This window comes from Struthio camelus, chromosome 19 (assembly GCF_040807025.1).
Source record: "Struthio camelus isolate bStrCam1 chromosome 19, bStrCam1.hap1, whole genome shotgun sequence".
NCBI lineage: Eukaryota > Metazoa > Chordata > Aves > Struthioniformes > Struthionidae > Struthio > Struthio camelus.
In genome coordinates, this window is record NC_090960.1 from 4,812,498 (window position 1) to 4,839,469 (window position 26,972).

The 26,972-nt window shown below is 40.8% G+C and overlaps 2 protein-coding genes and 2 non-coding genes across 11 annotated transcripts in view; 2 read left to right on the forward strand and 2 right to left on the reverse strand.

The window, feature by feature from the left end:
* Window positions 1–4,988, forward strand: part of TEX2 (testis expressed 2) — a 71,616-nt gene extending 66,628 nt beyond the window's left edge. For all 4 annotated transcript variants that reach the window (XR_011135427.1, XM_068913349.1, XM_068913351.1 and 1 more), the window contains 3 exons: window positions 1,907–2,116; window positions 2,350–2,470; window positions 2,861–4,988. Coding sequence is in view for 3 of the 4 variants with exons in the window: in XM_068913349.1 (XP_068769450.1) it covers window positions 1,907–2,116; window positions 2,350–2,470; window positions 2,861–2,983 (454 nt within the window). In the remaining variant the exon portion in view is untranslated. The remainder of the gene's footprint in view (window positions 1–1,906; window positions 2,117–2,349; window positions 2,471–2,860) is intronic.
* A 1,137-nt stretch (window positions 4,989–6,125) lies between these two features.
* Window positions 6,126–6,262, reverse strand: LOC138061662 (small nucleolar RNA SNORA50). Its single transcript, XR_011135601.1, has one exon. It is a non-coding gene; the product is annotated as a small nucleolar RNA SNORA50 (small nucleolar RNA).
* A 185-nt stretch (window positions 6,263–6,447) lies between these two features.
* On the reverse strand, window positions 6,448–6,510 carry LOC138061661 (small nucleolar RNA SNORD104). The gene has a single exon (XR_011135600.1). It is a non-coding gene; the product is annotated as a small nucleolar RNA SNORD104 (small nucleolar RNA).
* Window positions 6,511–6,725: 215 nt separating this feature from the next.
* ERN1 (endoplasmic reticulum to nucleus signaling 1) overlaps window positions 6,726–26,972 on the forward strand; it is a 44,013-nt gene continuing 23,766 nt past the window's right edge. Inside the window, exons 1-2 of one of the 5 annotated variants that reach the window (XM_068913381.1) lie at window positions 6,726–7,220; window positions 20,001–20,112. Coding sequence is in view for 2 of the 5 variants with exons in the window: in XM_068913380.1 (XP_068769481.1) it covers window positions 8,695–8,763; window positions 20,001–20,112 (181 nt within the window). In the remaining 3 variants the exon portion in view is untranslated. Of the gene's footprint in view, window positions 7,221–8,611; window positions 8,764–13,943; window positions 14,071–18,590; window positions 18,912–20,000; window positions 20,113–26,972 lie in introns of those variants that run through there. The other 4 variants (XM_068913380.1, XM_009678951.2, XM_009678949.2 and 1 more) reach the window with 4 other exon arrangements.

Below are 26,972 nucleotides of genomic sequence, written 5' to 3' on the forward strand. Positions count from 1 at the left end.
TCAGAGTGTGAGTATGTTCAAAGCAACGAAGCAAACAAATCTCAGCTACTTTTGGAACAAAGAGCAGCAACCAAGCAATGCACCACAGAACAAAAGAAAGCTCTGTACAGCGCTTTCTGCAGAGTGAACCGCATAGTGCTGCATTTAACACCTCCTAATCCCTTCACTATTGGGTTACGGAGGGAGCTAAATCTTTGGGCCACAGAACCTATGGAGAATTTCCCCAGCATGTCTTGCTCGGTAGCAGAGCCAAGAACGCAATTTTGTGTGTGAACGTGAAACGCAGTGTTTAGACTGCTGTTCTTAATACTGAAACACACCAATGTTAGACAAGGTGCAAGATTTCAGGATGACATAAACATTTCTAACCTTATCTTTGGACTAGTGAACCACCCTGTTTATGCACAGTGGGTACATGTACTGACTGATCCTGCTGATCCCTTATTTCCAGTGCATTCTTTTCTTTAAGGAAATGTCAAACATCTATTATTCAAGCCTGGCTTTCTTGCTTAGTGTTGTTTTTTCTCTTGAAGGGCTTTGAGCATCTCGGCTATGTAACACTGCCCTCTGATGCCGCACAAGGAGAATTCTAAAGGAAATTTCTTAAAAGTCAGTTTTGCCACGTCATTCCTTATTTTGGCTGCTGTTCTCTGGCCTTTTCTTTTTACAGCTGATTGAGATTATGCTGTGCAGTGAGAGATCTAGAGTAAGCCTGAAATGTGTCAGCCAACCACAGCGTTTCCTAGGTCTGAACACACCTCAGTGATTTTACAGTGAATCAGTGAAAGGCCCCATGACACATTCAAAATGTTCCAAGGGGCTTCCTTGGAGTTTTGCTCCTAAAACCTTTAGAAGACTATGTGATGAATTGTTGGAATTATTTAAATAGATTCTTTTCTTTTAAAAACATATCAAGAGGACAAAGAGAGAGAACAAAGAGTTTTTAAGTAAAATATTTTCTTGTGCCTTTCAAAAACCTGCATTGCTACCACTGTAGGTCCTGATGAGATACAGCTAGCATAAATCCAAAAGTTGAAATTAATGCACCTGTTTTATAAAAGCTGAAGAGTTTGTTGTCTTCTCTGGTGACTAGACAGAAGGGTCTCTAAAAGGCTGTATAACCCTGAATTTTGTCAGGAGAGGAAAATGTCATTTCTTTAGCAAGGCCATCTCTGCTACATAACATCAAAAGCCACAATCCGGCATATATAGTGTGCGGAAATACCAAATATGCTATTCTTATAGGGTATATTTCCTAAATATGATAGGTATGAGAAGAGGCATACTCAGTCCTTAAAAGTATCTGCTTTAAAAGCTGGGGCACCGTCTGACGCTATTGCCAGGAAAATAGTGGCATAGTTACCCATTTCTGGGATGTCATTCCATCCACTACCAAAATCACCTTCCTCCTCTTTTCCAACACCTTCCCACTCATTGTAAATGCAGCAGCACCTTAAAACAAAATGAAAATCTTGTTATTAGACACTTAAATAGATTGGACATGATGGCTGGGCCTTCTGTGCTGAAGATATGTGCATATGTCTCAGTGCATCTGTCTCTTGACAATTTTGCTTAAATGGTAATAGACAAGTTGGCACTTCTCCTGCCAGCTTACTCTTGAATCACATAAGTGCATTTGCGATTTAAAAAAAAAGTGTTTCCAGTGCCATCTGGGAAGGAGGAGTGTTCAGACCGAATTGCTGCCAGACGCTCGTAGCTGACAGTGCTGCTGCTGTGTGCAGGCGTGGGTAGACACCGCTTGGACGTGTCGATATGCACCTGTGTTTAGTGTACAGATTTTTATATCAAGAACTGTAATGATTTCATAGGAAAACCTTGGAGACTTAGCGAACAGTAGGTTTAAGAAAATTACCTTGATATACTTTTTCCTCTTCTGTAACTACAGGTATGTCGGAGGACATCGGACAAGTAAGATCATGAGAATTGTGGATAAAATTACGAAGTCGAAATACTTTCAGAAAGCAACAGAGACCGAGTTTATTAAGAAGAAAATTGAAGAGGTCTCCAATACCCCATTGCTGCTAACAGTCGAAGTACAGGAGTGCAGAGGAACACTAGCAATTAACATTCCACCTCCACCTACTGACAGAGTATGGTAAGAGGAACTTACTGCACAACTGTGGAGCCTTTCAGCTGTGTGCTACCTAGGGCATTGCAACCAAGAAAAAGGGTAAAATGCAACTGAAATGGGCTTTGGAAGCAGTGCAATGCAAAGTAGTTATACATTAGGCAGGAGCCACTATTAAGAGAACATTCACAGTTAACACATTCAAGTACATGCTTGGTTGGAGCGTTCATAGTAAAGCCCTTCCTGTGTGCTCTCTTAAGGTACGGCTTTCGAAAACCTCCCTACCTGGAGCTAAAAGCTCGGCCAAAGCTTGGCGAGAGAGAAGTGACTCTGGTTCATGTAACTGACTGGATAGAGAAGAAACTGGAACAAGAGTTTCAGGTATGTTTCTTTAATAACATTTTCATTTCATTAATGATAGTTTTGGTTTAGAGTTTTTAGGGACTATTTCTCAAAATCAAAACCACTTGTATGTGGGTAGGAGCTGAGAAAGACACCAGCAGAGGAAGAAAAGTAGGTGTTTCCTGTAGTGCTATTTCAGGTTAATGAAACGTGCAGAGACCTTAGTATTTCTGAGCTTCAGCTACAGCTGTAACGCAACTAAATGGCTGTAGTTAGTGAACACTGAAGCTTCAATACTGTTCAGTACTGAACTCAGGGAAAGAATAAGTGATCCGCAAGTTCGTTGCGTTTAATTGAACAAATCAGAAACCTGAAGTTTTGGAGTGGCATATGAAATGTAACTTGATTTAACTCTCATCTTTTTCACAGAAAATCTTTGTCATGCCAAACATGGATGATGTTTATATTCCTTTAATGCACTCAGCTATGGATCCCCGCTCCTCTACATGCCCTCCTAAAGATCTGACCATGGAGGCCCCTGATCAACCATGACATGTGAAGACTCTTGCAGTTTACAGTATTATAAAATTTATTCTCATGGTTTTATAAACTGTGCTGTAGTTCTCATCCTTAACTTGTGCCACCTTTTTTCCTCCACCCCCTCCCCCCAAGCCCCGGACTGCCTATAACCATACCTTTGTGCTCACTTGCCTGGTTATTGTTCCTGTGTACTTCAGGTAGATGAAGTTTCATTCCATTTAGCAGTTGATTTATTTTGCTGCTGTCAGGATTTTAACTTGGAGGCTAAAATGACCTATTCTTCAGTTGGTGGAGGGGGGTGGGGGGGAAGGAAAAATCTAACTGTAATAGATCAAGGAGCTTGATGACACAAACTTTGTTCAGCTCATGTTTTCATACCTTGTTAATGTGCATTATAGCCTTGAAAGGTTGTTTGGCAGCAAAGGAACTGCATGCCAAATGGAAAAAATCCTAAGTAAGGAATGAATTTATAAAACTGGAAGAATATTTTTTTCTTTCTCAGGCAGTTGGAGGTGTAGAATGAACTGTTTTATGTTCTTTCACTTCTGCAGTCAATAGCTTGTGTCAAGCGATCGAAATATGAAATGCTTTCAGGAGAAAAGAATGTAAATTGGATGTATAGGTAATATTGTGATTCAATGTGGTATATACATATTACTTTTTTCATATGGAACTTGTGCTTTTTTTGGGAAGCAAGTAGCCATAAAACATACACACAACTATCAGTGAAGGTGGGAACTGTCAGAATCTTTGACTGAGGAGACAAAAGTTGGTAAAGCCATGAGACCAAACTATAATAAGCCGCCTTATAGTGAGGTACAATCACCATGGTTCATGATTAATTCTGAATGTTTAAAGACATGAGCACACACAAAATGTCTAATACTGCACATGACCAGAAGTACTTAGTTACCCTACTGTGTATAGAGCCTCTTGCTACAAGGAAACACACCAAGTTTTTTTTTTTTTTATATATATATATATATATAGGAGAGTTTGTTGCTGTGAGTCTTTTCCATTGCACTGTGTTTACATGCAAAGCATGGGGACCAAACTCTCATCTGTTACAGCCATGCAACTGCACTGACTTCAGATCACTTGCCGTTTGTGACGATAGAGCTGTAACTGAAAGATCTTGACCCCTATGCGTTGGTTTCTTGGAGTTTGTGAAATAGGAATTCAAGCGTTTGCAGTTATTCAAGCTGATCATAAGCTGGTTGTGATATAATTAAAGACTGTTCCTGCTAACTAACGGCCAAAACGAAAGGGGGAGGGGGAAACTGCCTTTTATTTCTATCTGGTATGATGATCCAAGACTAAGCGTATGCATTAAATTTAAGATTTGAACACTACATATCCACTATTTAACATGTATAACACTTTTCTGATGCTCAGAGTTGCCAACTGTTCATGGATGTCAGAAAATGTTTTAGTTTACAGAGAAGGTGAGTTTTGGCTCTCCTTTTATAACATGGTTTGTTTTTCTTTTTAAAAGTAATTTTTAAGAATTTTTCTATGTTGTGTTGTCACATTTGATGTAAATCAAAATTTCCATGTGTAACTTGATGATTTACCATCTCTAAATGAAGCTATTATATTGAAGGTTTTTTAAACAGCACCTTGCCTGAAACATAAAAGAAAACTAGCATTTAATATATTTAAAATTAATTCTATATTTGAACACCTATTTTGGTTACCTTTAATTGAAATATTAGTAGGTTATATTTGTTACCTGAACTCCTCCTTGACCATTCCAGGCTGTGTATATTCTGGATTTTGCTCTGATTATGTAGGCATTATTTGCCTTTCATGAAGTCTGCATGTCTTGTACGCAGGTCTTTTATATGATTTAATTTCTATGTGCAATAACTAAAGTCAAAGGACTAGATGCACTAATGTGTAAACAGATTTAGACTTATTTCACAAGATTGTCATATTGCACTTCATAAACTGTGGGTTAACTACAATCTGCTTGCTTTGTTTTATTAAATAAAATTTATCCCCTGTGAAACAATTATTCAAACTCAATTTAAATTTTGTTCTTCCGCAAGTCATTTCCAAAGCTTCCTTAGAAAAGCCACTTACTAACATGACTTACTGTATGAGTTTTTCAGATCTTCATTTTTGTTGTACTCAAGTTGTACCACATGGTTATGGTCCCAATTTTAGGGTTAGGAGATTTTGAGACTGCTCTAGTTTTGAAGGTAAAGGCTTTAGATCAAACAGTTCTAGTCTACAACAGTAGACAGAAGTTCAGTGCATCTTGACAGTCTTTTCCCCTATAATACACAAAACATTACGTAAAAGGAACACTTCACTACTTACTGGCTGCTCACCCACATGCTTCTGCTTGACTCTACATAGCCTAAGATATGCCTTTGTCTGCACCACACTATCTGTTGCTGAACCAGCTGTTCACTGGAGCAATTACTATTAACAGAAAGAACATCCATTAAAAATGCATGTATTTTAAGCCTCCAAGAACCCTGAAAACCAAAGGATCCTGGAACAGAGGTGGCATGCGCTACATCCAGAACTACCTTCGGTTAAAGCCTCTCTCATCTTAATCTTTGTAGACTCAGCTGCCACTTGCTCACGTTCAATGTTTTCATCAGTGTTCCTGGGGATGTCATTATTTTATAATCCCCCTGCCTGCAGGACATCAGGAACCATTATTAGAACAGCTGTGAGTGGGAAGGTGGAAGCCCTTTACATACCTGTGATTAAAATCCCTGTGTTCAAACTCGAGATACTTTCACTGCTTCCTCCAACATGCCCCAATACCTGACTACACCAGAGTGTGCTTCTCCTGCTTAAAACATCCCCTTCACCCAGTAAGCAGGGAAGCCAAGTAGTTAAATCCGGTGCCAGAAGGTATCAATTCCTGGACGTCAACCATTACTCCTTATTAAGTCCTCTTTACGAATTGAGCCCTACTACAGCAGGACAAATGCCGGGGTCTAGGCTCGTTTAAGTCATGCTGCATATTCCTATACAGCAGGCAGCGACGCGTTACTAGCCTCAGCAACCCACATCCCCTTTCGTCCTAGTATTACCCTCGTATCTCGGCTCTCACGGCCCAGTTTCTCTCCGAGGCGGGCACCGTCTCCGCGCCCGGTTCCTGCGCCACCGGGCGCCATTTTGTGCCGAGACGAGCTGTAACTTGCTTTTAAAAGCGCCACCCGGATGGGGCCGAGCAGCCCCAGTTATGAACAAGCGCTTCGCTCTGGCACTGCAGCTTGGCCAGCGGCGCCGCGGGCGGGACGCCCCGCTGGGTCAAAGGCAGTGCGAGGAAGAAAAAAAAACAAACACAACACACAAAAAGCAGCCGGACACGTTTGCGATGCGCACACAGCTTTATTCACGCGGCCGCTCCCCGCCGCCGGTCGCCTCACGGCCTGTAAGACACAGGGGGGAAGGGAGGGTTATAGACGCCGCATGCCGCAGCCACCCCGCAGGGCCGGAGCGGCCCGGGCGCTCAGGGGTGAGTTTGCTTCATGCGTGTCAGCAGTCTAACACGTGTCAAGAGGCATCAGCGCTGCCCGGCCCAGCCCGCCCACCCGCCGCCTTTGCCCGTGCTCACCTCCGCCCGCCGCGCTGACAGAAAGGCCGACCGTTCCCCCCCCGCCCCGCTTTATACCGCGGCCGCCGCCTCGCGCCCCGCCTCGCCCAATAGGCGATCAACTCCGAGGGCACGTGGTGCTGCTGGGCGTGGCTGCGCGCGGGGGGGGGAGGGGTGCTCCACACAGGGCGGCCGAGGAGGTGGGCGCGACATGGCGGCGGCGGGAGGGGGCAGCGCTGTGGCAGAGCCCTGTCAGCCGGGCCTCCCCTGGCGTGGTTGGGTGCCTTTATCCGCCTTTTAGTAACGTTCGGAGAGAACGGTATTCTTTTCTTTAATAGTCGCGCTGTTGTTGTTAGTACCGCCTGCTCAATATAAAAAAAAACGTGAAAGCCTAGGCCCTCCTCAGAGCAAACAGCTGCCTTGCTCAGCAAATGGTGCCCTGTCTTCTGAGGAGAGGTGCCCCGGGATGGGCACTAACCCCCGCCTCCCTCACCCCGCGGCCTCGTGCTGCTTCCGTCCCTGCCTTCCAGACCTTGATCCTACCTCCTGCGAGGCCGTTGCGAGGGATTTGGGCTTTAAATAGCTCCGTAGTTTTGGTAGCGACACACGCAGTGCTACCGAAGAAGTTCTCTTAGCGGAACGTAATACGAAAGTCAGCGTAAAGCCGATAAAATTCTACCTGAAGAGGTAATAATGCCTAAATGCTAGCCAGCCAATATTCAAATTTGAACAGGGGATGGCAGTTACGTGTTCAACCTTTTCATGTTCTTTCCTCAGGAAGGTGCGGGCCACTTGGAAGTGAAATGCTGCCATCTCTTGGTACGTGCAGCGTCCAGAAACGCTCCCTGGTGCGGCTGAAGGCAGCAGAGCAAAATCTAAGCAGTAAATTCTCAGTCGGGGCCCTAGATCTTATAAAATGCGCACATGTGCTTCTTACACAGTCACAACAGCCTGCATTAACTGTCGTCGGGTACATGGCTATGAGAACTGTCTGTACAAACGCATGCGGTAGATAATCAGGTGTGTTTGCTGTGCGTGTTGGTCTGCCTTTTTCTGAGGTGCTCTGAATGTTTAAAAATCCAGGACTACCATAAAGAAACTGGTAGATACCAGTTTCGGGAGAACTGAGATCTCAGTGTGGTTTGTAGCTGTGGGAGGATTTAGGTATTCAAGTTTGCTGGTTAGTTCGTAATTATGCCTCCTGCCCTTATAATCGAAGGCGTGCTTATTAAAGAGGGAGCTGCCAGAGCTGATCTCTTATTTACATATTACATGCTCAGAACTCAGTGTGCTTTGCAGCTCCATTAAGGATATCGGTATTGAACAGTAAACAATGTGTAACAAGGACAAAGTAGCTTTGTTATATAAATAGGCACCTGAAAGCCAGGTCTTTGCCAAGCAGTGTAAATGTGCTCTTTTCCTGAACTTCTTCCATTTTGTTCAGTATTTCTTTGCCTATTTTTATGTGTTCAGAGAAGCTTGGACCTGGTTTACGGTTCAGGGAAGCATGTGCTTTTTTTTCATATTGCAATTAAAGCATAGCTAGGTGCAACAGGGTCACAGTGACTTTGGCACAGCTCCTGTTTTGACAATGTCTGTACCTGCTCTAAAAGTGGAAAGTCAATAGATATGGAAATTATACGGGGTGGCGGGGGGGGGGGGTAGGATAGAGGGGGGCTATTTACTAAGCCTGAATTTGCCCTCTGGCTGTTTAAAAAGACAGCAGGATCCAGCGAGCTGGCGTTGCCCCCCCGCTTCCCCCCCACCCCCGGTTGAAAATGTCAAGGTCTTTAGGCTGAGTCTGGCAGTGTTGGCAGGACTTTTATCCCCATGGGCAGCAGAAAGGCAGAGGATTTGGCAGGAAAACAAGCCCAGGAGCGGCGAGGGCGCTCGGCCCGGACCTACCTGCGCGCAGCCGGACCGCCCGCCCGCCCCGCACCGGGCTGACGTCGCGGCCGGGCCGGGCGGCTCGGCTCGGCTCGGCCCAGCCCGGGCGGCTCGGCTCGGCTCGGCTCGGCCCGGGCGGCTCGGCTCGGCTCGGCTCGGCTCGGCCCCGCCCCGCCCCGCCGCGCGGGGGGAGCCGGACACGCCGCGCCCGGCAGGCAGCGAAGGCGCGGGGGGAGCCGGCCCGGCGCCCGCCGAGCCCCCTCGGGCCGCAGCCATGGAGCCGCTCCGCCGCCGCCTGCTCAGCCTGGGCGCGCTGCTGCTGCTGCTCTCGCCGAGGCCCGCGGTAAGCGAGGCGCGGCCGGGCCGAGCCGGGCCCGGCGCGGCGGGCGGGGACGGGGACAGGCAGCGCAGGCACAAGGGGGGCCCGGTCCGCCCGCGGCGGGGGGCAGCGCGGCGGGGCTCCCGGCCGGCGAGGGCCGGCGGAGGCCCGGGCCCGCCTGCCCCACTCCGCGGGCACACGGCAGGAGAAGCGCCCCAGGGGGCTCCGGGCTCGGTCTGCGGGGGGCGGCCGCCGCAGCCATGGCGGAGCCCGTAAATTGGGCCGTTTGACTGTCGTGGACTGCTGGCACCCGCCTGTCCCCGCATGGGTGACGGTCTTCCGTGTCTGATCCGCCTGGGCAGCTGTGTGCGCCCGTGTCTGCGCTGCTCGTCTTGTCGCACATAACGCCCTACCCGGACGTTTTCTATTTAAGAATATGCAATAATTTTCAGAATAAAAAAAGGCCATTTTCCGTAAGGTTGTTGATCAAAGTAGCATGCAGAAACTTGTGTAGCTGGATCTAGGAACTAGTGAGAGGCACTAGAAGATCTTTGCTCAGTTCCTTCACTTTTGTTCCTGTATGCCATCATCTGTCTTTACCTGGTAGACTCTTATGCTGTGACCTTGTAAGTGGGGGGCTTAGTTTTCTTTCTGGAAAAAAAAAAATCCCAGCGTAATATACGTGTTGATATCCAGATAGAAATGATTAGTTACGTGACCTGGGAAGGTTGCTGTATCCATCTTTGGGGCATTTTAATCGTTCTGTTTCCAGAACAAGGATAGCAGTGTGCATTAAATGTGACTGTGGTTGGTTCGTTGGTATCCAGAAGAAACTACAGTGCTGAATTCAAAGGTGAATGACAAAGTACACAAGTCGCTGCACTACAAGTCCTCTTAAGAAATAACCGGGTTGGCCATATGGTATTGCGTGGGGCAGTAAAAGCAGGGGGAACGGTGAAACCAGACCAAAGCAAATTTAATGCTGAACAGATTTTCTTCTTCTAAACTGGCTTTATGTGGCTGATATCTTTTGGTATGGAGAAAATAATTTTAAAGAGTATTTTTTCAAATCAGCACTCTCTAGTGTATGTGAACTGAGATGGAAAATTTAGTCTTTAAAAATTCTCTTGTGAAAAAGATGCTGTCCCTTTGTACATCCTCAGGTTGAGGAGGTAATGAAAAAGGCCACCTGGTATTTACTGTTTCCATTATATATATACTGTTTCCATTACACTCAGGAGTGTAGCAGAGGAAGGTTTTAGGCTATGCTATTTAAGCAGGTATAATGGATTGTCCGTCCGAAAATGCTAGTGTAATGTATGGGGTTATCGTTCAGGTTAAGCAAAGCTGGAGGCTTTGTTTTTCATCTAGAATATAATAGCTCCGCTCCCCTTTTAAAAGTAAACACATTTCACAGTGAAGCTGTGCAACATACTCACTGTTGTTACTTGATTAGGAAAGGAAAGAAATTGCAAGCAACTGTCAAAAAAATTGCCTTAAAATCTTTATGATGGAGTGCTGATGTTTTAGATTACCATACTGGTAGTTCAGAAAAAGAACATCCATTTGCTTTCCACCATTTATGATTACTTAATAGCTGAAGTTGTACTGAGTTTTAGGTAAGAATAAAACTGTATGGTTTTTCAGAGAAGATACAGAGCTTTTCATTTACATTGCTGTTTTTTGACTTAGTCTGGACAGTGAGGTTGTACTGAGTTCTGTTCAGAGCCCTGTTAGATTTAGGGCTCAGATTTTGCAAGGAAAACGGTGATTTGCAACCTGTGATGTTTTAAAAATAATGATAAAAATACTAAGAAGTATTTAAAAATGCAAACAGTAAATTATAGATCAACAGATCATTACTAAATTAGGTATAATTTCTTCTTGCAGAATCACAAAAACCTAGACTTGGGACCTGGTAGAATTCGGTACTCTTGTTTTTCCCTGGACTTCTCTCCCCTCTTCTTTTTTCCACAGCTTATGAGCACTGGTCTCCTACCCTCTGCTATCTGCCTCAGCTCATTATCTGATGTTGGGTTCCCTGTTTCTCTGTTTCTTTTCTCAGCTCTTAACCTAGTCTTTTTGCCCTGCCAGCTATAGTCCTCACCCTGGCTTCCAACTTGAATCCTGTTCCATGCTTCAATCCCTGTTCATAAATATTTTTTTATTTCTTTGAACTTAGACCCAGTCAGTCATCTCACTTGTAATTAATGCATTTGAGCAAGAAAGCTTATTTGGAACTATTAACGTCACTTGAGTAATAAGTACCCATGAAAAAGACTGCCTGGCATACAGTTCTCAGTATTGAGGTAATATGAAAAACATGAGATTATTTAAAGCTATCCAGTTATTAGTACAAATTGTGTTTTCTACAGATTTCTTCTCATAGTACTGGCGATGATCTGCTGCTGTGTATTTTCTTTGTCAGATAAGTGTACCCTTTGTTACTTTATATCCTAACTTTAGTATTTTGTTCCTATAGTTTATATTAAATATTCATAAAAGGACTTCCTTTCCTGTCTTTTCCTCCTGTGGTGAAATGTTGCCCCTTATTATTTAGGTAACACAGCGTACAGCTCTTGGAATTGCCCTAGCAACATATGGGAACATGTTAAAAAAGGGCGACGACTTAGTTACAGCAATAAGAAATGCAATAGAACTATTAGTAAACAAGCAGTCATTATAAATATCTTATGTTACTAATTTACAGCAGAAAGAAATAAAACTTGTTTTTGTCAGCCATGGAATAAGAATAACAGAAAGTTACTTTTATTCTTTCCTCAAGGGTAGTGTTGCAGCTAGACATCCCAAGTTGTGCCTGCTTCCCTTTTACATGGAGTCAGTACAATTCAAAAATAGCAACCTCTCTGGGATAAAATTGGCATTTAGAGCATCAGTCTATTCCCTCCTGTGGCCTGTGGAAGTGGTTTCAGTGCTCTGCAATATCGTGTCTGCAGGCAGCACGTGCCAGCTGTTCTTGACATGGGAAAAGCCCAGCCAAACCCAGATGTCGTTTCTTCAAATGTGTTATCTCAGCATGAGATGTTTGGCCAGTTATACTGACTAGCATGAAAATGCAGGTGAGACAGCATAAAATTTTAATGAGGGCATCTTCAAGAGCTATGTTAATTAACATCAGTGTGTTCTGAGTTGCAGCTCTGCTGGGTGCCCCAATAGAGTAGTTACTTGGTTAGATTTGTTGTTATTTTTGGAGAAATACAGACATGTCTCACATAGCTAAAATTATCATGGACAGCTCTGTCCTGGAGTGTAAAGTCACTCTTCTGCTCTTGTCCTTCTACTCTTTTTCATTGCTTCTGTTCTTGTCAATACTGAAACAAGTTTTGATGCCACGGACAGATCCCAGCCTGAAAACTTAGTTGGGAGTTTATGGTGTTCAACACCACTCAAAGTTGGGTCAAAGTCGGAGGACAGTTGGAGTGGACTGTGGTTTTCAAATCTTCCTATTGTAGCACTAATGGGCATGTCGATGAAGAGTCGCTAGAATTGGGATACAGTGTTGATGAGAAATACCTGACAAATGCCGGAATTTAGTTTAAGATCAAAAGATCTGTAGATTTAATTTCACTTTCTGAATAAGATATAATTTTTGTTCTTGCCAGCTCTCTTTCATATATTAACATCATTATTAGTTATACTGAAACACTTCACCCAGTAGTTTCCTGAATTTTACAGAGTTTCTTTGTGGCATGGTTTTACTATGCTTAGTGAGTCTTAGGCTGCAGCCTGGCAATGTCATTAGAGGGTAGCTGACAAAATCAGTGTAATGAATCGTAGGCTATCTGTGATGAATATTGCAATTGCTTGCAGCATGCACTAATATTTACAAATATGTTGCTTTGCCTCCTTACAGGCTTATAGATTGTGGTTCCAGTAGTATACCTGTAAGGTATAGGCCTTTTCTTTTATGGAGGGAAGCATCTGGTGTTGCTGATGCTTTAACTGGTTTCTAGTACTTTTTCTGGAATTCGCCTAAATGCAAACTTACAGAATTTCTTTGGAGCTAATTATGGAGTGAGGACGGTAGGATTTATTCCTTGAGTGATTATATATCCTGTCAAATTTTTTGTTTGATAAGCAAGTCATTAATGAAGAAGTTGTGAGGATTTAAATTACAGTTAGCAGTTAGTTAGTCCATCCTCCTTCTTCCATCAAACCTTAGAAATTAAGTTTGGGGCATATATATTCCTATTTAGGACCCAGAAAAGAGATCATGATTTACTGGTGACCCATGGCACTGTAATTTGTTTATTAATGAGTGCTAAGCTGTTTCTGTTGAAGTAGTAGCAGTTCTCAGATTTAGCAATAAACTGTCATGTGCCCACTGCCAAAATGAAATGTTTTCCTCTTCTTTATTCATACTCTAAGAACCCTTTGTGGTATCCTCCTCGTAGCATAACATATTTCTAGGTTGCAGAATGATAACCTCAAGGTACTAAGTGACCTGATTTTCTTTCAATCTGCTGTTTCCACTGACTTCAGTGGAATTTGTGCATACTTGGTGACCTGCATTTCAAAAGTACTGTCCTTAGGTGGCTAAACTGATCGAAGAAACTGTTCCTGTAGAGCTCTGTTGTCTTCTCAAACAATAAAACAAAACAGAGCATTGGTCTGCTAACCTTTACAACATTTTCAAACGTTGCTGTGAATGAAGATGGTATTGTCTTTGCCACTGAACTGTTTCACAGATACATACAAATGTACCAAAGCTTGTTATACAGCTTCTTCTGTTCGCTGTGTCTTTGTGGGTCATTCAAAATAGTTTTGAGTCATTTTGTTACTTTTGTTCTTAAAAAATCATTTTATCTAAAGCTATATTAGGCCGGGAGCGAGGGGAAGTTTCTTACGCTAGAGTTAACTAGTATTTATGAAATGCCCTTCTGTTTAGTTCCAAATTTTAGGCTGTTGCAGATGATTAGCGATTCACACTAGAGCAGTTGTTAAAGTTTAGTTCAATGAGTGCTCGAAGCACATTAAGACATTGATGTTTTGAATTAAGTTATAAAAACTGTCATTCTAAAGCAGTCCTCAAATAATACCAAAATGTTATGAGTCCTTCATATAACATTACCATTGAGGTGGAAATTTTTCATTAGTAAGGACTATCATGCTAGAACAGGTTTTCTCTCTGTCTCATTTTCTCTGTTTGCTAAATTCAGTTCTTCTTTTTGCTCTGCTGATTCATATCCTGCCATCTTCCTCTTGGAATTAACGAAGAAGCTGTGAGGATTTAAATTGCAGTTAGCAAAATGTCCAAATGGTGAGAAGTTGTTGCAGAATTAGGCGTTACGTATTGTGCATCTAAAAAGCGTGAGTTCTCTAGTTCAACTGTCTTCTGTTATAATACATATAAACTTGTATTTTATGTAGGTAAGTGAATTACTTGGAATCTGTCATTCTTTCTTCTTAATGTGAAGATGCAACAGTTTCTAAGACACATACATTATTAAATATCTTGATGATTTTGCAGATAATTTGATTTTGAGGTATCCCTCATAAGTAAGGAATTGCATTTCTAGTACATGCTAGATGCTGGAGGCAATGAACATTGATCTAAATAGTTGATATTTTGCATCAGTCACAGAGAAACTCTAATTTAAATGATCGGTTTTAATTTTGTGGTGTACCTGTGCTTTTTCCAGGAATATAACTAGAAAATTTTATTGTAATATATGGAATGAATGGCTACATTTGTAGAAAGACATTTCAGTATCCTCCCTTATGCAAGTCTCTCAGAAGCTGTTCTGTGTCTAGCTGTTTTGAGTCTTGGGCAAAGCGTAATAAGATACTAGGGTTTGGTTCAGTTTATGTATCTGATAAATTTGTTTTTCTTTCCAACTAGTTGTTGCCTTTACCTGTAAAAAAGCCACAGAAAAGCTGTATTAACTAGCTCAGAATTTAGAAATGTCTACGTGCAGTGGTATCACGTTTTCTGCACCTAGAAGCTTTCTGTGGTAAGTGTTGGTGCAAGCCGGTAGAAGAGGGTGAAACAGCTGAATATTGCAAAATATCTTGCGTGATATTTTAATGTGAGGTCTTCTCAGTAAAACCCTGAGAAGTTTTATGAGGACCACTACCTCTGCATGGTTGGAGTCTAGTGAACGGTATTTAAGGTCTGTTTTACTGCAGCCACGGTATCCTGAAAAGTTAGAAGCTGTGGTTACAACACCAGCTTTGAGAGAGCTCTTTGTTCTGTTTTACGAACAGCTGGGCTATCAGCTAATGCACATTTAAACTCCTCATTTCTATGTATTTCAGCCTTTGAATGTTTGAAGTAGAAATGCATTGCAGTATCGTTTGTGGCCTTTGCTGGGTATCTTCCTGGCTGTCATGCTGGCTTGCTGCTCTGCCTTTGTTACACTGAAGGGAAGATTATGCAAAAAAAAAATTACATTTTTGTCTTTGGTCCAGTTCTGGTTCTCTGTGATCTCTGAAGTGAAGGGTTTCATTAGCTGGGGCGCCTTCTTATGAGCACTGGTTTTCCCTTCTATTCTGAAGGATCCTTTAATTCATTATTAGCTTTACAATTTGTCATTCCTGTTTTTTTTCGTGAACTCTAAAGTGATTTCCTGCAAAAAATGTATTTTTTGTGAAGATGATACATGCTTTATTCACTTCTCAAAAGAAGACAGGAAGTGAAAATGCTTTGTGGAGGATATACTGATTCTATAAGACAAAGACAAGTTTATACAGAGAATAAAGGGTAGTTTAGAAGAACAATGTTAATCTGTGTGCAGCCTGAGGGAAGATGCACTGCGTTTGCTGTATGCTGCATTTTGTTTGCATCTGAATTTCAACACTAGTGATTACATTCTGGATATCAAATTTCCTACCTGCAGTTTTCAGCAACTTCAATAATTTCATATCCCGTCTTTAACAGCTGTGTGTTCTTGCTCAGCTTGCTGGGTTTACTGTAGATACAGTTTCATTGTATTCATTAACTAAAACGATCCGTTTAGATAATGGCTGTTTTTGTGGTGAAATGCTTTTGTATCTTTTTGGATACAAAAACGAACAAGTAGAATATCATCCCAATCCTTTAAAAATGTTCTTGATCCTACAGCAGGTTTAAGGTAGATAAACGTCTTCATGAAGAAGCAGTTGTTCGCTGTGTTCCCTGTGATGTGTAACATACCTTACATATGCCTAAAAAATGTTTTCTGCCATCATGAAGCTGATGCAAAAAGAAAAAAATTCTCTGGAATAGGACTTACGTATTTTATGTTTTTGTGAGCAGAGCAGCAGTACAAATAAACATCTGTTCAGTATGAGGAAGCTGAAATGTATTTGACAAAAGCCTGAGTTAAAAACTACTTATAAGAAGTTGTTCAAAATGTTACGGGTCAATGGGATTTATTCTTTGAACTTGCACAGATACGTAGTATGAACTTTAAAAAGCTGCCTGCTGTAGGATGTTGGATAACATCTGGCAATTGAGGATGATGGTTAATTAAATGCAGCTACCCTGATGGGCGGGCAGAGTTTATTTGTGCATGTAGTTGATAATTCAGAGCTGGACTATTTATTCAGTGTCTTTAGTTTATGCTCTGTTGTTATCTTGTAAGTCCAGAGCCCTGCAGACAACTCTATACAACTGAAGCTATCAAGTTATTTTATTTATTACAAATCTTTTTAGGTAATATTAAAAAAAAATTAAATCTTACTTCTTACATAAAAAAGTGATTATTTTTGTGCCTTAAGTCTACATTAGCTTAAATCGTTTGTATATAAAGGAGGTGGAAATCCCTTAGCTATCATGAATCCATGTTAAAAAGAGTTGTTTTCATAAGATGTGTTAGGATCTTCAGATGAAAATTAATATATGAGTGCAAAATACTATTGCACAAAGGTTGATTTGAAATTAATTTTGATCACAGTCCGTTGCTTCTTGTTTGCATCCCAGCACTGTTTCCACTTAATTTTGAAATTTTGTCTCTTTGTTAATTACCTGAATTACTAGAAGGATTAGTAATGACTCCGTGAACATCTCTTGGATAGTATGTGGCTGTGCTTTTTTTTTATTTTTTAAGGATGAATGTTGTCAGTTAGACCTCAAGCTGTGAGTCCTATTGAAAACGAGTAGCAGAAGTTAACTGAAATTTTGTGTAAGTTTATGTGGGTGGGGAAGAGGAGAATGTGATTCAAGGGAAAAGAAAAACAAATACATGCTTTCCTGTTCTGTTAATCCCAATTATTGGTTGAATATTAAAGTAAATGAGAAAGCCAGGGATGTTTATGCTAAGATTTGATGTCCTTAATTTATGAATGACAAACTCTGAGGGGCATAGGAAGACATCAGAATTAATCTGCACTGTAACAGTAATGTTGTCAGAAGAATTTTGAAGTCTGGAAATAAAATTATGATCAGCATATATTACTGGAGTCACCCACAATAGAAATAGCTCTATGGGGAAAATGGTCAACGATATGGAGGATTTCCTAATAGTCGTTTCTCTTGCTCGTCTTCTGTTGAACTGAGATATCTTTTCATACTTGAATAGCTTACAAATGAAGAGGTCGTTCAGTCTTTAACTCTGGTAACTTCCTGGGCTCAAGAGCAGCTTGACATGCCGAAGGGAGTGGAACCTGCTCGGATGCAGCTTTTTTCAGGCTCCTGTTATTCCTTGAACCAGTGTCTTTTAGGGGCCGCATCGTACGTAGCTCACTCACAACATATCCTAACTCCGTATTAGCAGCACTCTAATTCCTTGTTCCACATCTACAATAGAAGAGAGAGGATTTGACAGTCTGACTTGAGATAACATTTAGAAGCGAGGAGCAGTGACGCTCATTAGTGTCTGCTCATTAGTGTCCCGGGTCAGCAGATTAGTTGCTGTAATTCTTATATTATTACACTTTTTTACAGGAAGCGATTCTATATTTGGAAAGAAGCTAGGAAAGAAGCTATAATGATGTCTAGAATGCAGCCCCGACCTTCCTTTCTTGTTTTTGTTCATGGATAATGTTATGCAGGCAGCTAGGCAAGGGCAGATTTAAAAAGTAAATCTTTAAGGGAAGGCAAATTGAGCCTTGTAATTAGATGGCTTTTAGCTCCAAATGGATGTGAAAATGGAGTGTGGGTTGTGTCTCCCTCTTCTAGTTGCAGGATCAGTGGGTCTGGCCTGTTAAAAGCCTACTTAAGGGAGAGGGAAGCTGGACTAAATGGTTATCAGTCAACTGCACCAACCTAAGCTGCTTTGGGAGTTTATGTACAAAAAGACCTGGGGGCAAAATTTTTAAGAATTACTTAGGTATGGTAGCTATGGTCGTTTGCTTTAGTGGAAGTAATAATGAATTAACAAATGAATGAGAAGTTATAACTCTAAAATACAGCTTCTCTTTGTTCTTACGTACAGATCAGGTCGTTAGGCTGGAAAGAAACCTCTACGTTCTGTTCTGCTTAGTGACATCTCTAGCTGCATATGTTACAGACCAGCACCGGAAGAACTTTTATTCATTGTTCCTATTTGAACAAACATTGCAAAGTTTGTTTCCTGATTTGGCTGTAAATATTTTGTTTGAGTGTGCATGTCTTCCGTATGAACATTAGCACACGTCATTTAGCTATGCTGAATACTAAAAGTTGTATTTATGCATTAAGATATATTTCCTTTTTTCTGCACCTCCAGTGTTTCTTTGTGATCTATGATTTATGTATCATTGATTTGTACTTGTATTTTATCTGCACTGTGTCTTTTGGAGTTGTCTGCTATAGCTATATTTGTTATGGTTGGAAAGAAATGTATATCCTATTTGTAGATTGTAGCTATAAGTTGCCTAATTATTACTGTATTATATTTTTATTTTAGCTTTATATATTAGCTGAAAGAGTCAAATGCTAGAGTAGAGAAGTACTGAAATCATATGGTTTTCCAAAGAAGCAATTACTCCTATATCCGTGCTTTTTAATTTATCAATTTTATGTTTTGCTTTGCAATAATCTGACATAACTGTTAATTACCTTAAAAAATATCAGTCATTTAAGACATTATTAATTATGTAAAATGCACACACTTTTGTTTCTTCGACTGTGGTAGGTTAAAAGTTATATTTAACTGTGAAACTTTCTCAACATGACAGGTGGCAAGCAGATGAGCAATGCAGATACAGTCTACGAATGAGAAGTTATCTGAGTGATAATTTGAGATTTGGTAAATGGAAATGGTTGGGTGCTACGGCATATGGGATCTTCTTGTACTAGGCAGGAAGAGAAAAGAGACTAAATTAACGTGTTTTTTCTGCTTTGTGTGATGAAACACCTTGGACTTAGCGTCACTGTTCCAGCAATAGCTGCGTAGTTCTGAGTCCTCGCTGTTGTATGATGCCCTTTTGATAGAAGTACACGCTCTGCAATAGCCAGGGTCAAAAGCTGTTTGTGCTAGAGAAACAACAGCAGGTAGCAAACAGCTCTGTACGTGCACACAAGACGCGGAGAGGTTTCCCCACCAGCAGCATGTTTAGAGTGTCAAACTGAGGTTTGAATCCTGCAGTTAACTGCTTTTAGGAGCTGTCTGTGAGTGTATTAATGCATATGGACCTTCTTAAACAGTGTTAATGTTATTATCTACAGCAGAAATACAGTAGTGAGAGAGATGGGATAAAATACCACAGTTAAGAGCCCTAAGAATATGGATGTTCTCTAATCTTTAAACTGCTCCTACCCAAAGTATTTGGTCCTTGCTCAGAGAGAGTCTACAAGTTCACAGCTCCAGCCTGTCTCTCAGCTGCAGTCAGCCCTACAGAATATTGATCACCTCTCCATGTTGCTTAGCCACCTTTTCCACAGCCAATGTCTTTTCATCTTTTAGGGACTAAACCTTGACAGAAGTATGTCCTATTAACTTGTTAGTAGTGCGATTCTGTTGTGAGCACTTTTGTTCTCCGAGCTGCTTTTAAGTTCCTTACCCTGGCTATCTTTGTATCAGTTCTTTCCTAGATCGACACTGTCTCTAAATCTTTGAGTACAAGAAGCCTTTGATATAAAATTGGACGTGGAGGTTGAGTCATAGATAGATTATTAACTTAAAGCGTCTCCCAGTTTGCCTCTAGGGAAACTAGGGGCGCAGTAAGCAGTTCCATGGAAGGTCACAGCAAAAAATTCACTGAATTCAGAGGGACAAGAAAGTCGACTAATCTGTGTCATTAAAATGAAGGATAATATTCTAGACTGTATGACAGTTATGAGCAAAATATGCAGTAAGTAATGACATTCAGTATATGTTTTTTTTCTTCTTTTCCAGAGCACCAGCTCAGTAACCGTGCCAGAAACACTGCTGTTTGTTTCAACTCTTGACGGAAGTTTGCATGCTGTCAGCAAGAGGACGGGTGCAATCAAGTGGACTTTAAAAGAAGGTGAGTAGGAGATGTCCTGACGTCCTCTACACAGTCACATTAATAGCTGCCAAATCAGTTGATAGTTTAAACTGTTGTGGAACCTGGTAAATACTTTTTTTTTCTTATTTTTGCTCTTGCTCCAGACTCTGCATTTAACTGCAGTGTTGCTGGAGTCATGTTTGTCTTCATTTTTTCATTTGCTGGTCTTTTTTCAGATTGATTATTTCCTCCCCCCCCCCCCCACCCCCCCAAATATTTAAGCTGTAGATTTATATGTAATTATTTTATTAATTACTTTAGCTAATTCTCTAAATACTTCCTTGGTGCTGTGTTGCTTTCTTTGCAGATGGTGATTATTACAGGTAGGGTTCCGACTACTCCGTGTGAACACAAGAAGACACTTTATTGTGAGGGTAGTTGAGCAGTGGAACAGATTGCCCAGAGCAATTGTGGAGTCTCCATCTTTGGAGATATTCAGTGTCTGACTGGACGTAGTCCTGGGCAACCTGCTCTAGGTGACCCTGCCTGAGCAGGAGGTTGGACCGGATGATCTCCAGAGATCCCTTCCAACCCCAACTATTCTGTGATTCTGTGACTACCTGAGATTTTTTTTTTTTTTTTTTGATTGGCTCAGTAGGTGTCACGTTTTCTGTGGCTGAATGCAATATAAACATGCATAGAACAGATGGATGTCAAATGGGAGTGTTAAGCTGGTGGAACTGATGGCAAAGGGTTTGCAGAAGCCTGATTTTATCTCTAGAATACCCTTCCTTCACTGGTGCAGTGATTATTGTGCAAATCTCATGTCTTTTCTAAGATAGATATCTAGGAACGGCACAGATTTTTAAATAAAAGAACTACAGTTATGTAGGGAATTTTAATGTTGTTCAGTGACTGGAGGTGATTTTGTAATTTTAGTAAGTCATCAGCAGAGATAGCTCTTTCTGTCTTCGTGAAAAATGTGACATTTAATACAAATTTGTTGTAGTGGGACTCTGATTACCTATAGTGGATGTGATCGCAGCACTTTCTCTTCACTTCTGGAAATATATTAGAAAGCAGGTCAAATGGAATAGAGTCAGCAGTGATTGCATCATTCTGTCCTCTATTTTTAAATCTGATACCGGTTTAGTAGGTGAACTGAATTGGTGGGAAATGGACTGCGTGTATCTGATGTTTGCAGTACAAACCAGTTGTTCTTATTTCTGAGGCCGTTCACATTCGAATGAAATCCTACCAGACAAGAAGTTAAAGAAGCAAAGAGCTCCTTTACTCTTCATGGAGTAAAAAAGGGCGAGCAAATACTTCCTTGCAAGGATCCTGGTTAATGAGTATGGTTACATTTTCTCCCTTTTCTGTCTCCTCTTTAAATTTAGACCTCCCCTTTCCCTGAACAGACTTGAATTTAAAAAAAAATAAAAAAAGCCAGCCTCCTCCTTTACTATCAATGTAGACTATAACAATGTTAAGAGAAGTTTTCACTAGTTTTTGCTTGTCTCTTAGCAGACGTGAACATACACTACAGAGCCCTATCCTAGAAGGATACGAACACAGTATCATAACTGGCGTTTATTTGCTAACAGACTTAGAGTGGCAAGAGGTTTCTTTGGGAAGAAATGGAGGCACTTGGGTAGGATCTTGGTCAAAGTCTGTTGCACAAGGAACTTCTCTTGTTTAAAAAAGAAATTGTTGCAAAACTCTACTGTTGGTACATTAGAACTGCCAGACTGGATAATCTAGTTTTATAGGACTTCTTTTTTTCCTGTATCACTAACTACGTATTATTCTTCATCTTATCTACATGAGGTATGTTCAGCTGCTTTTTGCAAAGCCCATTAATTTTATTCGTGTGTAGAAAAACACACGGAGCTCAATGAAAAAACATTACAATGATAGTTGTCATTGTTACAAGAAGCTTCACGAGCTGACTTAGTTAAATGTATGCTGAACAAGGACTTGTATATATGTAAGCTGTAGAATGAATTTGGAAATTGAGGGGGTTTAATTATTTTTGTGAAACTTTATTTGTTGGTGGTCACCCTGTAGGTGGAAATCCTAAGTGAAGATGTGACAGTCCTGGGAGGCTAATTGCCCATGAAGTCCTTACCATCTTGCTGTGTTAAAACCCTGGAGAGATTTAATGGTGCAGAATTCAATACTAATATTAGTGTATAAACACAGTTGTTCTCTGCAGTCTGTCAATATTATGCTTGTGTTGTTACAGAAAATTATTCAGTGGGAAGCTGCAGTGTTTTTGCAGGTGCCATTTTACTCTGAATATGAGACAGTAAACCATATGTTGTAGTTCACGTGATTTGAGACGTTCTGGAGGTCACCTGAAGTGCTGCGAAGGGGTTCATCAGTGAGAGAAGGTTTTATTGTTCACTTAAGTGGCCAGGGCTGCTTAACAAAGGGCAATTCATACGTGTTTTGTTTTAGTTGGGAGAAAAACCAAGGAAGTGTTCATTATCAGGCAGCACTTACACAAACCTGAAAATCTTGTCACTTATGATTTGTTTTAATTTAGCACTGAAACTTATCTCTAGGTATGCAGAGTAAATGAGCCAGTGGTTATCACCACAATAATATGTTTGGGTTTCCTGCCTTCATGTAGTGCTGCCAAGAAAGGCCGTCTGAATACTTGTGTTCCTCTGTCCCAGTAAAACAGGCAAAAAACCTGGGGCAGTTAGTAATGGAACTCTCCCGTAGCTCAGAAATAAAACTGCATTCCCTGCAGTTACATACAGGGAGATCGTGGGCCCATTTGTTGAGGGTGCTCTGTACCTTCATTTCCTGTTGGCTTCCGTGGGTCGTAATATCTGACAGTTCTCGGGGTTCTCGCCAGGTGACTCATGTTGCTCGTTCCCTAGGCTTTGGAAAGCTGGAATATGGTTGTTAAGTTAATAGAAAGAACCCGTGCTCCCCCCCCCCCCCCCCCCAAAGCTGTTTCTGAGAGAGACCTTTCCTCCTGCTCTGGCCCCAGAAAAACCCACAGTATGGAAAGGCTCCAGGCTGTGACACTCATTCAAGATCAGAGACTAAATAAGCCTCTCTCTGAGCCCTGTCCCTGCTCAATAAAAGGAGTCGTCAGTTCTGAGTGACAGTGTGGTGGGCTCCCTCGTTTTGTGCTCTTGCCACTGGCAAGGTACTCAATGAGCCTCCTCAATGCTGACAGCTGTCTTTTCGCAGCTGTTGAATGCTGTTTGAGTTATGTGGGTAGATGCTGGCATTTAAATGGGGTTAAGAGTGCAGTAAAAACAGGACACTGTGCAGTTCTGAGTTCTGCAATATCTGAGTCATCTTGAAAGAAATTCAGCTCTCTTCCTTTTAATGTATTATTTCATACTTGTCTTCCTCCATGTGAGCAGAATCTACATTTACAGTATCTGATGTGACTAATCAGTAAGATAACCTGGGATGATCTCTCTTCCTCCCCAGAATAGCTGGAAATGGAACTTTTCTCACTTCCTTTTCTTAAAGGTGCAGGGGTACAACATTTTAGGCTTGTTGTTACATGCTATTGCAGGTCAGAAACCTGACAGTGATAGAGATGGTGACCAGAAACCAGCTGGCAAGACTGAATCTGGAGAATGGATTTTCCTTAATGTCAGCCTTCATAGGTACAATTCTGATACCAGTGGGAGTTTTTAAGAATGTGATTTTATGCCTGCCGTGTTCCCTCACATCTTTGCAAAGGTCATCCTGTACTTCTTGGTTAAGTCAAAAGCTTAATTTAATGAGCAGCATGTTGAACTTCAAGAATGGCGTGTTGCAAACTGTGATCTTAGGTGGAGCGTTTCTGTTCTTCTACCAGTCATTCCTGTGTATCTTTCTGTGCTGTCCAAAGTGATCTTTCTTTTCATTCACCTCCTCCTCAAAAACTTTTTCCCTAAGAACTATTTCAAAGTAATTTACCAGAAGAACATTTAGCAGATTTGGGTCTAGATTTACAGCCAGCAGAAATTGTGTTGTGATCTTCAGTTGTCTGTAACAATGATAAAACTATGGCCCACATAAATTGATTTAAAATATTTTGATTTCTGTTACCTTACTCATGACTTCAGTCATGATAAGATAAAGATACCGGGACTGTCTCTATTAACGCTGTCCACTATGTCATTTGTGAAAGGGCCAATCCGAGATCTACAGATCCTTCTCCAATAACAACGATTATTCCCATCCAAGAAGAAGTATTTCTGTAAACTAATAAGAACTCAGAACAAAAGGACTATAGAACTCCATGCTCCAGAGGATGGTGGATTTGTATCTCTAAACTTACTTGTAGTTGCAGCAGTTGGCTAGGATGACATGATTTTAAGTTGGCCTGTTAGCCCAACTCTTATGGTAGGGCCTCAGGTCAGGAAACTGTTTTTTCGTTGCCACAGTGGAATGAGCTGGACTTGTTCATTTGCTGTTTCAGAATCTCCCACTTCTCCTTTTCAGTCCTTGTTTTTGTATGTTAGGCGCATTACAGTGATGAAAATGTGCAACTCTGTCTTGTACATTAAAAAGGACTTCTTTGGTCAAAGGGCAGATCTTACATATTTGTGAAGTAGGGAGAAAATGCAAAGAGCAAAATGATTATATTTAGCATGAAGATTATATTTTCAAAAATTGCCTGTGTATCTTTGTTGCATATATGTGTGCAAAATACGGGTTAGAATTATTTCAGAATAATCTAAAATGTGTCATATACTTCTCCCCAGTCAAAAGCAAATGATACAGGCACAGATATTTTCTGACCGTGATGCAAACAAAGCTGTTTTGGGACATCTGCTTGCTGCCAGGTCAAAATATTAATTTCAGTGAAGTGTAACTGACCCCAATTAATTGACTAAGTTACTGGACATCCACTATGTTAACAAACTTCTAACTACTCCTACCTTGTGAATAAGCTCCTAGAGTTCTAGAATAAATCTTTAGAATCTAGAATCCATGTTCTTTTTATTCTTTTTCAGTCACAGTTATTGTACAGATCTTTTTATTAAGTTGTAAAAATTGAAGCTCTTCAATTCTTGCAGATCAGTGATTTTGAAGCCCTACAATGACAAGGAAATGCATCAAATAGTCTTTTTAATGGTAGTTTTATTCTACTGGTGCCCCTGAACTGCCTGTGCTTGTTGGGTATTAATTTGCTTTGCAACAGTTGAAAAGTATGAGTGGCAATATTTTTACTAATAGCGTGTGTGCCTGTACACACATGTACTTGTTCACGTATGTATATTACCAGATCAGAAACGGAAGCTAATGTATATTCAACTATAGAATTTTTATATAGGAATAGTTTCCATACTCTGTCCTAGTGGAGACTGCAGGAAAAATAAATAGGAAACCCATGGAAGTATCTATTGAAAACTAAATCTTCCATCAAGAACGGGAGATGTTTACAGGATGGTGGCCTGCTTCCTCACTCAGATCCCCAAACTCCATAATTTCATAACTCCATAACTCCATAGCTTGATCGCTATGTTTCCTTAATCTAGATATCAGAATGCTTTTGGACAGGATATCATACCAAAAACTTTATATAGGAAATCTCAAGAAATTGGCTTTTTCTCTGATACAGGGAATGGAAGCCTAAGAGAAAGGCAAATGTATTTACGCATTGGGTTTTTTTTTCTGGTGACATTTTCTCTATAAAGTTTTTGTTCCAATATGTAGTATTTATTGCTTGGTTAATTGGGTATCATCATTGTTGGTGGTATTGGAACAGATCAAGCCTATTGAAATGATTTGCCTAATTACAGGGAAATGCAGTTCAGGGAAATCTTGAAAGCAGGATTTTGTGATTCTAGTCTCAGCATGTTAACACTTGAGTGTTGAGCTGTTAAAGAGAAGATAAGTCCTCAGCCCTTTGAATTTTGTACGAACCTTTTCCAGTTGACTCATTGTGGTAGAAAAGGTGACCTCTGTTCTTAGAAGACTTACTACATTCTTTTATTGGTCTGCATTTAAACATCTCAGGACTATTGTAACACCTGGCGACAGTGAATTAAACTCACGAGGTTCTCTCTTTATCTCAGAGTGAGTTCTTATTTCAAAACAAACTTTGAAATAAAGTTGGAGTATGTCCCAAACCACATGAAACTGAATGAGAAGAGTTCATTGTCTTTAAAGTATCTTTGCAGAGCTACAAGCTTAGTTCAAGATAAGGAAAGTGTTAGGAACATTGGAAAATTTGCTTCACCTCAGTAGCTAAGAACGTAGAGAAGTAGCTTTCCACAGCTAGTCTTTCCAGGTGGACTGTATTAGTACTAAAAGAAGAATTAATTTTAACTTTAGAAACACTACTCTTCCGTGAGTTTGTGTTCACTCGTTAGGAATAGCCTCTGGCCTGGAAATGAATCAGAGTTGTATGTTTGATACTAAATGCTTTCTAACAGCTCATATACAACACTTATTGTTGCAGGAAACCATCTTTATCATCAGCGTTTTGGTTATTGTACCAGTAAGTAACACAAACATTTCCTGCTGCTTCATAACAACATCTTAATCTGGTCTATCTACCTCTTTTTTTATCATTGTTACTAAATCAAATTTCAGTTACTGACAAAACAAGTAAAAGCAGGATTTTTCACTTCTGATAAAGCACTGTTTTTCTTGATTTTGAAGGCATGATACTAACCAAAAAGAAGTGTATGAACTTTGTCACAGTCATGATGCTTCTGCAAGGCGCTCCCTGAATAGCTCAGTAATAGCAGAATGGCACTCATTACTTTCATAAGATTGGTGGCATCGTTTAATAGTGTAGAATACGTTGTTGCTATGACATTTTTCCAAGAGCTTTCAGAAACATGGGCTTATGGGAAAAAAGCTTAATGCAAGTAAATGTTGCATATACATGTGTTTTCTTTTATGGTGTTAGGTGGTTGATAAAA